Source organism: Mustela nigripes, chromosome 3 (assembly GCF_022355385.1).
Source record: "Mustela nigripes isolate SB6536 chromosome 3, MUSNIG.SB6536, whole genome shotgun sequence".
In the NCBI taxonomy this organism is placed as follows: domain Eukaryota; kingdom Metazoa; phylum Chordata; class Mammalia; order Carnivora; family Mustelidae; genus Mustela; species Mustela nigripes.
In genome coordinates, this window is record NC_081559.1 from 85,534,605 (window position 1) to 85,547,877 (window position 13,273).

The following is a 13,273-nucleotide window of genomic DNA, read 5'->3' on the forward strand; positions in this document are numbered from 1 at the left end:
ATAAATCTCTAGGGCCCGAAGTAGCTGTTCCAACAGCCTTATATAGAGCCACGCGTCCCTTAAAAACCTGTGGCTCTGTATCCGCTCCCACCCCCACCATGGTTCTCCCCACCCACTGACATCTATTAAGGTGATCCACACCCTTTGCCACCTTCAAGAGAATTATGTTTTTGCAAGAGCTCTTCTTTCCCACTATTTGAGCTGGTGGGCTAGAAGCATTGCAGCACCTCCACGTAACGTTACTCAGATCCAAGGATTGCTAGGACATCTATAAAGTGCCGAAGCCATCCAAGTCACCAAACTGGTCTGTTGGACTGACAGATATTTGAAAGCAATTATTTTTATGGATAGGCTAGAACTACAGTCTCCTTTTCCATACAAGCATGGGAAGTCTTTTGCAGGAGAAATATTTCTTTAAAAGACAAGCTCTTTTGCTTCTTCAGAAGAAGGTACGGGTTCCTGTTTAAGTTTTGGGTGAAAGGAGTCTTGATTCTGTAGGACTATGAGAGCTGACAGTGTATTCTAGTTAGTATCTACATCTTAGAAAAACGTACAGTTACAGAAGAGGCTTAGGGGCGGAGCAACTATAATACAATCAGAGAAAATTGTTACAGTTTTTCTACTTCATGTTTATTTTTTACAAAACATTCCAACGTACCCTGGCAGTTACTGACTTTACACCTTTTATGGGCTTTGAAAGTTGTGTAACCTTTTCAGAGGAAGGTGATAGACACAATATCTATTTACACAAGGACACATTTCCCCTTTCTTTATATTCAGTTTATTCAAGGTTTTATTTCCAAGGTCTTATTACTATAAAACTTAAAGCTAGACAAGGTCTGCCCTCATGTCAGATAAAAAAATTCCAAAACAATTTTGATGGCTCAGAAGCTTATTACTTCATACTTCTGGGTCCTAAATAAATTACAGTTATTTTCACATTCCTCTTGAATATCCTTCAGGCATGATAATAAGCATATTTTTCTGTATAGTTTCGTAATACTTTCTTTTTGACGGTGGGTATAAAGCAAGTTGCTGAATGATCATGGATTCCGATAATTAGAGAGTCTTCCCAAATCTTTTCTCTCCTTCTGACATATTGTTAGGAGACACACATTCACTTGATGTATTTAATAAAGCATTATGGAATTGTTGGCAAATAGATGTACGATGCAAATAGAAATATTTGTATATAGCTCTTGTTTGGGAGCCTTTCCTCAGTATACCATCACACTGGGCTTGCTGAGGAAGGTGTTGTTAGGCTTTTTTTTAGCCTTCAAAGGGAATTATTGACTCGTGTTCTGAAGTACAGTTTAGCTAAATACTATATCCTTAGAGTGTCAGCATATTATAGATGTAGACAGAAAGTGAAGCTGAGAAAATTTCTAAGGGATAGAAGCTACAACCTCAAAAACTCAGTGAAAGGAGAGGCAAGGGGCATGTGTATTTAAACATCAGTACAATGACTAGTTTCCTTTGGTAGGAGTTAAGTAAGGTAATCAAAACCACTATGAGTTCTAGATATAGAGGAAAAGCCTAATATGTTTACCTTTGTAAAACAATAAACAGCTATTAAGTCTTTGAGTAAGCAAAATTTCACTTAGAACACTGTGACCCAGGATTATGGTATCTTCCTGAAAGATAACAGAGTTTAAAATAAAAAAGAAGAGGAAGAAGAAGAAGAAGCAGAAGAAGAAGAAGAAGAAGGAGAAAGAAGGAAAGAAGGAAGGAAGGCAGGAAGGAAGGAAGGAAGGAAGGAAGGAAGGAAGGAAGGAAGGAAAGAAAGAAAGAAAGAAAGAAAGAAGAAAAAAGAAAGAAAAAAAGAAAAAAGAAAGAAAAAGAAAGAAAGATGAATTTACTGTTGTGAATTCTCTGACCAGTATCTGTTTTTATGATAGTTTGGGGAAGGGAGGATCCTTACTTTTATGCTTATTTGCCATTATTTTTATACTTCTTATATTAGGGAAGAGGTTTCAAGGGGGAAAGTACATAACTAAGATGTTATTACCTGTATATAGGAACTTATCTGGAGCCCCAGCAAATTTATGGAAATTTTAACCTTTTTTTAATCACTACCACAGTGCAACTGGAAAGCTCCTCCAGGTACAGGGAAGCTGCTAGCATTTCTAGAGGGGATGAGTGGCTGCCATCTTCCCAGGATGTTCCCATAATAGGAAGCTGAAAGACTGTCCGAACTAGCCCCTCCACATCGGAACCATGGGATTGCAGAAATTCTTCTCTCATTTCACTTCATATGCATAGTTTTTACATAGCTAATCTGAAATGGAAACATTTTTATCCCTACATTCAAAACTGCTTTTGTTTTATCAGCTGACATTTTACAACTCATTAATTTATAATGTGGGTTTAATGCCTTTGAATGTTCCTGGGATAAAAAATTAAAGTGACCAAGCTAGTTTGTATAAAGGCTGACTATGGTATGTTCATAGCTGTTCTTTTATAACAGTGTTTTGTGCTGGAGAGCACGTTCCATAGGGATATTTCAAACTAGCATGATCCCTTCTTTCTAGTATTAATTAATCTTGCCTCCCCAAGTGATAAAGTTATTCCCATTTTTAAATCAGGAAATTAAGGCTTATGCATTTCAGTGATACATAGTCAAATTCAGAAGAAAATTTTTGTGTGAACTTGTTTTGCTTTGTTACATCTGTCACAAGAACCTGCCCCTCATCAAATGAGAAATTGACCCTTGAATTTAGTCCTATAATCTTCATCCATCCAAGTGCAGAGGTAACAAGTTAACAGTGATCAAGAAGGGGTCTTGATGATAAATCCTCCCTGGAAAAACAAGTAACAGCATAAAAATTCTGGAAGAGTTGCTGCATCCTGTCTTCAGTAGCATTGTACCTGGAAATCGAACTTTGGGAGGAAAGAGGAGGAATAAAGGGTTAGTGTTCAGGTGAAGGGTCTTAGAATGTCCACGAACACTTACCACATATAAGGACATTTTAAGAAAGCAAGTAGGCCATTAATCCATTGGCTTAAATATAAATGATCTCCAAGCATCTAAGAGATTTAGGAAACCAAATGACTCATAAAATTCCTAAGGAGTTCTTTTAAACTTTAAGCCCTATAATCAGAAGAGACATTTTAAAAATAAGGCTACATGTCTCCATCAAGTATTAGCTGCAGGATTAAGCATACTGTTACCCATCATGGAGCTACTACTTAGGACACTTTTGCAAATTAATTTTTAAAAGAAGGGCTAACACCAAAACTGTGACTGCCATGTGTTCAAATCTTCTCTTTTTACCTATATTTAATGTTGTGGTAGGAGACGAAGACACTAGAGCAATAGTCCCATGTTTATTTTATTTTATTTCACTTTTTTAAAGATTTATTTATTTATCTGAGAGAGGGAGTGCATGATCAGGGGAAGGACAGAGGGAGAGAGAGAATCTCAAGCAGAATCCACATTGAGTATGGAGCCAGACTCTGGGCTCGATCCCACGACCCTGAGATCATGACCTGAGCCAGAACCAAGAGTGGGACACTTAGCCGGAAGAACCATCCAGGCACCCCTCTGGTCCCATCCTTATTTTTATTTCAGTGGATATCAGTGTTCTATACTTCACATTGTTGCCATCACACATATAAGTTTGCAGGCTCCTTCTGGCAATCTCATAGACAGGGAACATGTTGTCATTATTTTTACTCATTTGTATCAAGTTTCCTTGGATGACAGACCAAGGCCACACAGCTGGTTACATGCTGGGACTGGGATGAGAAGACAGGTCTTCAAGCTCATAATTCTGGGAACTGCCTCTTTATTTCTATTGTTTTCAAACTATTGTGGGAAACATGGGTGTATCACTAGATTCTGGTAGTTGATCACATTGGTTCTTCTATAACTTAAATCAAGGGGATCCATGAAAGTAACAATCATCATAACAACTCAAAATTAAGCAACAATCTTTATTTTGCATTGTGAGAATCCCCAAAAGTCCCGGGAATTTTCATTTCCTTACTCTGATCATGTGGAGTTTACATGTAGATTCCATTCTTCATTGGGAATTTGTAATACTGTGTGTGATTTTGTGTGGTTGTCGTACGCTTGAAGGCATGCTTTCTAGCACTGGCTTTGCCACCATCAGGCTGCAGGGACTTAGGAAAGCCACTGGACCTCACCTTCTTTGTCACATGTGGAGGGCTGACTTCAAGTGGCCTTTTAGCACTGCAGCTTTATGATTCTATTTCTCCAAATAGATAGTAAGCTTCCTGAGGTGAGAATAGTGCATCCATGTATCCTCTGGGCTTACACATTGTAGGTTTACTTAATTAATGTTTGACCATCGCATTGAAAAATTTATTGGCACACTTAGCTTGAATGGACTTATAGAAAATCATTACTGACCGCCTTATTAACAACTGTCTATAATCCACATATGTAATTTTCCTTTACATCAAAAAAACAAAAACAAAAACAAAGACCAACTTGTGCTTCTGGTGAAGATGAAGTGTTACCCCTTAACATCAGTTCTTTTTCATTTTAATACGTTAGCAACTGATATCTTGTTTGTACTCCAGCTGACAGAATAACGTAGAGAAAGCATATAAGTATGAAAAGGGGTTAGTTAGGTAACGTTGTATAGGGCATCTTCAAAACAACAGTTCTGGTATTTCAAATGTCAAGCTAATTATCAGCAATGTTTAAATGCTATGATAGGCCATTTTTGCAAATGCTGAAATTTTCCGGCAGGTATGGACATTATAAAAATGTCACATTTTGCTACTGTTCTGTTACATGTCACCAGAATAGAAAAATCTGGAAAAAAAAAAAAGTTATGCCAATAGACAGTAAAGAGAAACCATTATTTGTTTTGCATATGATTGTAAAATTAATTGGTATAGTGATACAATTTAGAGTATTATTTACTTAGAAAGAAGAATAGAGAGGATTTAATATAATGCGATCTGCTGAAGTGAAAATAATGCTTATTATAGATAAACTATGAAGAATTTAAATATAGGTTTTTAGTAATGCATATTCAGATATATCTTTCCAGGCCCATTTGCTATAAAGCAAATTTAAGTATCAGCTTTATACCCTTTGGTAACCCCATATTACACATACAGTTTTAGAGAAAATGAAACTTTAATATGATTCCACATAAAATGGTGAGCCATGCCAATAATTCATATGCACTTCATATGCAAATAGTTTTATCTTATCCATCAATTATCATGTAAACATGGTATCACATGGCAAATTTCCCTGTAATACAGTACAGTACCTGTATATAATTATGGGTGCATTTTGCCAATGCAACTGTTAACACAGAATTGTAATTAATTCCTCTGAAGATTACTGGGAGAGTTTTGGATACTGATGCTGTTTTTGGACATTTATTACTGCTCTTTAGTTGGCTTTTTGCTGTGCCTCAGAGACAGATGTAAAATTAGTGTCTATTTTGAGCCAGCAAACAGTACATCTTTCCTCTTGTTTATTGAATTGCAGAAAGGAATTCTTTGGGCTCCCACTTCTTTGTGGTTTTGAAGTAACTGTCTGTTTTTCTGCCAGCCATGTAGCTCCAATACATGTATAAAATCTTGCTGAGGCTCATGCAAAGGGTGGCTTATTTGACCTAATGTAAGGACGGAATAGAACTTTGGTACGTTATGTAGGCAGTTTGATGCTTTCGAATGCTGAGGAAAAAATATGTGTCGTAAGTTCAGAAATAGACGATAGACTAATATATTCTGCCCAGTGACCCTCATTTAAAACCAGTATACATTAGTTATCATACAAAATCGAATCTCTTCTTTGCAGAGACAAAGCTGTGTTATTAAGATCTCTTAATGCCAATGGCGATGATGGTGGGCAAAGGATGAAAACGGGAACAAATGGGAAAATGAGCTTATTTTATGCCACAGTGTAAATGGGGGTAAACCCACCCTCTATTGGCCAAAATAAGAATATTGTGTGGTGAAAATTTCTCCAGTAATTACACGAGGACATCCACTGACTGGACTCGAGAGAACAATTTAAAGGAGAATCCTGAGGATTTAGAAATGGGGAAGACTAGGTGAGGAGCAGGAAGGACAAGGTCCATATTAAGGGGTTTAATTCTGATTGTCTGAAGGTCAGCCAAACAGAGCAAGGTGAAAGGATCTCCTCTGAATTCAGATACAAAAAACGAACTTTGCTATGAATTGTTTTACCTGGATTTAGAAAAAGAAAGGCGGGGGGGGGGGGGGGGGTTGTTGGGAGTAGGACCCCAACACAATGGCTATGGGAATGGATATCCTAGGTAAAACAGCTCTGGAAAAGATGGCATACTGCTTCTGTAAGTGAACTTGACAGCAGTTATTTATTTAGTTTAAAAGTATTTACTACTATTTGTGAGCGAGAACCCTAAAGGTTGTGAAGTGTTGTTGGCCTGTGAAGGTGATGGATGCTGTACTTCTGACCCTATATGGTGAGACATGACTTCATTGTTTGTTTAGATTGTTCTGATATTTGGGACTCCTCAAGGGCTGTTCATAAATCATTTATCTCTCTCTCCTTCTCTCTCTCTCTCTCTCTCTCTCTTTTTTACACAAGAAAATATTTCAATTGTATTGCTGCAGGAACACTCACGTGTCACACGGGATATTGTGGTCCATGCAGAAAAAGACCTTAAAAGGCATGGTTTTTGTTTTTTTTTTTCCAGGATAAAGGCCTTTTAATGCCTGTCCAGCCTTAGATAATTTTATTCACTCCTTCTGGACCTTTCTTTATTCCTCCTGGGCCCAGAGATCAGTTTTTAGGAGGTGGGTTGAAAGCTTCCCAGGCCTTAGGAGCTTTTGTTGTAGCCACCCCCCCCCCACTCTCACCAGCCCCCCACCCCCGCCCCGAACTCAGCGTTCAGAAAATTTGTAAAGAATCTTCTGCTTGTTGCTAAGAAATGGTTAAATCTCAGTCACCAGGGGGAAGAAAAAAAAAAAAAAAAAGAAGCACATTATTGATTGTACTAAGGTATATCTGGACCACACAGCTAGAGCAGAGATGTTAGAATATCTCTCTTTTTGTAGATCTGAGGGCATTACCCAGCCTGAACTTGCCTAAGCCCTTGTGGTCACACCTCTTGAAAAGGTTTTGTTTCCCCCGTCAATTGGTATTCAAACCAGGTCAGCAGATTCTGTTTGCCCGGCTCCGCTGCCGTTTTCATTTTAATTTGCACCTGTTGTGCAGTTGTTCCGAAGGCAAGTGCAGACCCGCGGATTATACAAAGATCATATTATGAGCAGATATGCACGGTGTAATCTTTTTGTCCCCAGCCTCACATGACAAAAAAAATCTCTCTCTTTTTGTTCCTTTTTTACTCCCTGGGAACCTGTCAAAGCAAACAGATATGACTGACTAAAATTTGTAACTAGACATGTTTCCAGAATTCTCCAAAAGCATTATGAACCTGACACACAATCCTTTTCATTTTTTTCCTCCTTTTCTGCCACTTTTGTATAATCCGATAGCTGGCAAGAGCCACTTGAGATAGCTCAGTTGATAACTTAGCGGAGGATTGCTTTATTAGGCGCAGAGAAATCAAAATGAACCTGAAAATTGTTTGCGCTTTTTTTTTTTTCCATGGGCTTTTTTCCCCCCTTTCTCTCTCTCCCTCTTGTTCCCATGATGTCATGGTTCTAACTTGTTTTTTTGTGTGTGTTTCTGGAGAGTTGGGTTAACAGTTCTTGGCAATCCTGTGTGTGCGTAACGGCTGGTGTGTTTCTCTAGCTGAGCTAATGCCCCGTGTTTATTACTCTAATCTTTCTTGTCTGGTGGTAAAGTGGACAATTTATGTACTAGCATGTAGGCCGAGAGCCTGTGAGGGCTGACTAATTCAGAAACAGCCACCTTCAATTGAGTTCACAGACCTTATTTACAGGCTGTCTATTTTAAGAAAAGCTACTGAGCATTGCTGGGACTGAGGGCTGCAAAAGCAGCCCGTCGGTTCTTGTGAGTTATTTTAACATTTGTGTTGGTCTTGCCTGTGTCACTTTGAAATCTTCTGTAATTATGGCACTATGAAGACATCTCAATAGTGGTATTAATGGCCCAGAAGATATGGCTTTTCCTCATTTTCTGCTTAAAAGATTGGGATATAAATGGCCTTAGCACATGACGGTTGACGTAGAAGCAACAGTGAACATTTGAGATTGAGCAGGTTTGTGGATGTGTTTGTGTATTGACTAAATAGATGGACATTGTGTGTGTGTGTGTGTGTGTGTGTGTGTGTGAGAGAGAGAGAGAGAGAGAGAGAGATAGTGTGTGCGTGTATGTGTCTATGGTTTCTAGGAATAAAACCACAGCTAATATAGTGAAGTCATGTCGTATTTATAGTACAACATTTTATAGCACACACTCTGTGTCACTAAGCTAATAAAATTGTCAATTGCATATCTATTTAATAAGTTTGTTTGGAGTATTGAAAGTACACTTGCCATGAGTCTCTTTACATATGCAATATAGATGTATTTCTGAGGATATGTGCTACCGTTGCTTTTTAGGATTACCCGTCTTTTTAGCAAAAAAAAAACCAAACAAACAAAAAACTATTTAAAATCAGAAAGAGTACACAGTGATAATTGAATAAGAATAAAAATGCTAAAACATGAAAGATATTAATTATATTTTCCTGACATGGCTGAGTAATTAAGTTATGAAAATATTAATTATTTTCCATTTAACTAAACAATTAGGGGTGACTGATATTTTTCAACAAAGTGTTTAGAGAGTGTGTGTTCTGTGCTTTCTCTTCAGTGGTGAACTATGACAATGTAGTGGACACGGGTTCAGAAACAGATGAAGAGGACAAGCTTCAGATTGCTGAGGAGGACGGGATTGCTAACCCTCTGGACCAGGAGAGGAGTCCAGCTAGCGTGCCCAACCATGAGTCCTCCCCACACGTGAGCCAAGCTCTGCTGCCAAGGGAAGATGAGGAAGATGACCTAAGAGAGGGTGGAGTGGAACACACTTGGCACAACAACGACATTCTGCAAGCCTCTGTCGATGGTCCAGGTAAGTGTCTATGGCCACTTGGCCCCTTCCTGTGCCATCTTAAACTAGTCTTGACTACCTAGTGGAACGTCCACAACCGAATCATTAAAATATTTCTTTGCAGAATAGAGATACCAAAGCTTGTGACAGACGATGAAGTGACGGTAGCGTTATCACATTATAACCCTAACATCTTAGGGAGAGATGATGTTTCCGTCTGGGTGTGAGTTGCCCATGCACTATGTTTTAAACACACAACAGGAAATCTTGTACCCCGGTTACAACGTGCCGTTTAGATGATGTGAGCGAGCTCTAGGCTTTCGGGACAAAATGGAAGTAAATATAAAACGCACAGCGAACATCGATTTGGAAGTTATATAACAATACAGACAAGTAACTATCAATTTAATGTAGTTTCTATGTCTGTCTGACACCTTCTATTGTAATTCAACCATCTAATCATTCCCCTTTGTTAAGTGTGAATGTGATTTCACACTTTCACCTGGTCAGGTAGCTTTCTTATTATTTAACACTTAAGTACTTGATAATGATTCCTGCTGTTTGGTGGGAGTCTCTGGGGAAGTAAAACCCATCCAAGGACAACTATCATAAAAATAAGATAAATTATGTTCAACCCAAAACTTCACATGCCACTCAGCATATGGAAATGTCTTGGTCTAAAATTCACTTAGGAGGGAACATCACTAAGGTATGAAATGATTAGCAGAATCAAAGAGAATTAATCTTATTCCCATAAATTCCCTCTGCCCCTCTCTACTTGGTGAGGTGGCTTGCAAAAAAAAAATTTTTAATGACTCTTCCAGTTGAAACCATAGTGTCTCCTTAAATCTCTATTCCCAAGACCCAAGGAGAGCTGCCATGATTTACCCCCCCTTTTTTTCCTCTAATGATATAAATAACAATAGCATTTTTATAAATAGGTGAAGTGGGTGGGAAAGGAAGTAAGAACAAGAGTCTACCTATATGCCATTGTGATGTCGCAGACTATAAAGCCTCGAACCTAGGCAGGGCAATTGTTCGGTATACTGGAAGGAGGATAATAAAAGCACTTCCACTTCTAAAGAAAATTAAATGTGAAAAAAAAAAAAAAAAAAGACCGATGGCAGTTTGAGTGTAGTGTATTTGTTTTTCGTTTTCCTAAATTGCCGTGCCAAGTTTTGTATTCTTTCTGTTTCCAATTTTGCTTTCGGTGAAGGTTTCTCGGATCTCAGCAATCCCACACATAAACATTTATCGTTATATCCATTAAGACTTAAGGTTTTAGATTTTCAACTATGAGGGAGAACTCAGCCAAAGATGCTTGAAAGATAAATACGTTTAATTAGGGGCAGAGGATGATCATTAAAGGAAGTCTGACTGCTGCAGAAGTCATTAACAATCTTAAATGAAATTTTTATTTTTATGATAGCCATTTACATGTATAATAAGAGCCAATGATTCTTGGGAGCAGTGTGACAGAAACAGAGTGTGGCGAGAACTCATGTAAGACATACTATTTAAATGAGCTGGTGTTAGCTATTCATATTTGTTAATGAACTAGATATGCAGGGCTATAAGAATGAATGTTCTGATGCTTTAAATTTTAATATCTAGAAATCAAGGGTAAGGACCAATTACTAGAATTTCCACCCTTAAAGGAATAATTAATAACGATATAACAAATGTACGACCCCAAACTTCTAAAAAAGAAAAGTTTAATTTTAAAAAATTAAGATCAATAATTGAAAAACAGCCAAAACAGTAATGTCAAACTGTAGGAGTTTGTGATCATGGCAGCATTTTGTGCTGGCCATGGATCATAATTCTAAATGTTTTAATATACAATAATCCATACGAGTGCATTACAGACCCTGTTATCACCTGTAGTTAATGGTGCCTGTGATACAAATGAACAGGCTGTTCTTTGCTCTTACCTTTATGGTAAATAAACTAGCATTCTGGAGTCACGATAATTAAATAAAATGTAAATCCCTAATCTCATTTGGCTATTTGGACCCAGAACGTTACCCGGCTATTACCTGTCTAGTTCTAATGATTAGTAATGATTTATTGTTCTTTTTTTTTATTGTTCCAAAAGTGCTCTGATGTGGTGCCTTGATGTCTAATGAAAAGAAATTGGTCTTAAAAAGCTACTCATTGTTTATCCTGACTCTCAGATAACACATTTTTCTTCTGATAAAATATTTTTCTTATTTATTGTTCAAAACACACAATATAGACAATAATTCTAATTCTGGTGCTGTTTTATTTAGTAGTGTTTTATCCCTGGTGCCTGGCTGTCTACCATCATACCCCAGCACATAGCTTGACTCTGAGATAAGCCCCCTCTCTTTTGCTCTCTCTCGCATGCATTCTGTAGTTTGTCTGCAGGATGCAGGTTTTCAACTGAAGAGTGCGGTGGAGCTCTTACTGTGCCTTTCCGGTTCCAGCACAATCAAAGTTTTGTGTTTAGAATTGTCCTTGACATTCTTTCGTCCCACAATGGGGTGGACACAGTGTGCTGGAAACCATGACATCATTATCATTGACACAGACTTAAATAAATCACCTGCATCTTGGCCTCTTTCTGCTTATTCAAGGATTCTTCATCTTAAGGAAGAAAGTGTTCTTTATTTTTACAAACCTTCATCCCAAGGGTGACTGGAAAATGCAAACTTTTACAAGTGTTTTAAAAACAAATATACTATGTGGTTTTAGACCCAGTGTGCTGAGTCAGAGTTGTCTCGGAAAATGTTTAAGGTTAGGCGAGAGGCAGAGCGACAGCCAGGGTTGCCTGTAATTTAGAGAAGATGGTCTTAATCTATGGATTATTATGTCCTTCTGAAAATGGATTTGCAGGAAACGTAATTAAATAGGCATATACACAGTATTTCACATACAAACCCGAAAAGGATTAGTGTTTGATTTTAATAAATTGAGCCTAAAGTTCAAAAAAAGGAAACGTTGGTGCTCAGTGAATTGAAGCCAAGTACATTCTAGGTAAAAGTGACACCATCTCACTTGCATAATCTTTGGTAAAAGAGGGTTCTAGCTAAGGTATTACCACAGAATGCAATCCACACAGAGTGCCAACGACACATTTGTATACCCAGCATTTAATAATTTGGGAAGCAGCCATCTACTGTAACTTCTCTTTACTTTTTCATAAGAAAATGACAATGAGGAAGGAAGTACAGCAGAAATCTTGAACATTACCACTATTATGCAAAAAAAAAAAAAAAAAAAGTGCTGTTAACTGTTTTCCCCTCAGTGACTTGATCTCTCAGATGGAAAACTTATGATTCTTCTGACTCTTGGCTACCAGAAATCACATGAGATGAGCGAGGAAGAAAGACACAAAAGCTATATTTATAGCCAGTACTGAACTTCTCAGAAATACCTTAATTTAATTCCTTCTAGAGACTGATAAAAATATCAGATGAGGGAGCCTTTCAACCGATCAATTATTACAATTGACAATACAATATTGCTATATATTGAACTTCTAAATGTTTTATGCAAAGTGTCCCTGTGAAAATATTCCTTAAGTAAGAGAGAAGTCCAGGGCCAGAAACATATTTAAAGCGGTTGTACGGTTTAAACAAATACCATTCAAATGATCTGACTGTAATGGGTAGTAGCATTAAATTAGCATCTATTTATATCTGTATTTTACCTTAAGAGGCCCAGGCTTTTTTTGTTCTGATAACATAAACAGATAGGCTGCAGGATAGTACTTGTAAATCATATATCTTAATTTTGCTGTGCCATTTGCTAGAACCTGTTTTTCTACCAGATAATTATGACTAGAATGAGATAAGCAAAGAATGCTCAGGATAATTTGGGAATTTACAGAGTCCTATTTATAAAGTTTCTCTTATTTTAAGCAAAATGATGATCAGAGAGGTATTTATCCTGGATCATGGTTGGTTCTCATTAGTATGGTTATTGTAAAAATATGATTTTTTTAAAGTCCGTGTTTAATTTATTTACTCAAAGCATTTTTTAAACTGTCAGCTGTCCTTCTCTGCCCTCTCACATACTCTGTAATTTGGGAGGCAGAAAATTCAAGAGCTCTCCTGTTTTTCAAATTCCCCATAATTTAAAACATTGCAATTCTGGAAAATAACCTTTTTTCACCTATGAATCTTCACCCTCAGTGTTACCTATTTTCATCTTCATCACCACCTTGAGCTCTTGCTTACTTCTATATATTTTTCTTCAGAAAATGGCTACAGTTATATGCTGGAGCATAAATGATAAGGAAGAAAGATC

The 13,273-nt window shown here is 37.5% G+C and overlaps 1 protein-coding gene across 4 annotated transcripts in view; it reads left to right on the top strand.

The window, feature by feature from the left end:
- The window catches only part of ZEB2 (zinc finger E-box binding homeobox 2), a 131,337-nt gene that overhangs the window by 79,572 nt on the left and 38,492 nt on the right, over positions 1 to 13,273 (top strand). For all 4 annotated transcript variants that reach the window (XM_059394346.1, XM_059394343.1, XM_059394344.1 and 1 more), the window contains exon 3: positions 8,762 to 9,019. In XM_059394346.1, coding sequence (XP_059250329.1) covers positions 8,762 to 9,019 — 258 coding nt within the window. The remainder of the gene's footprint in view (positions 1 to 8,761; positions 9,020 to 13,273) is intronic.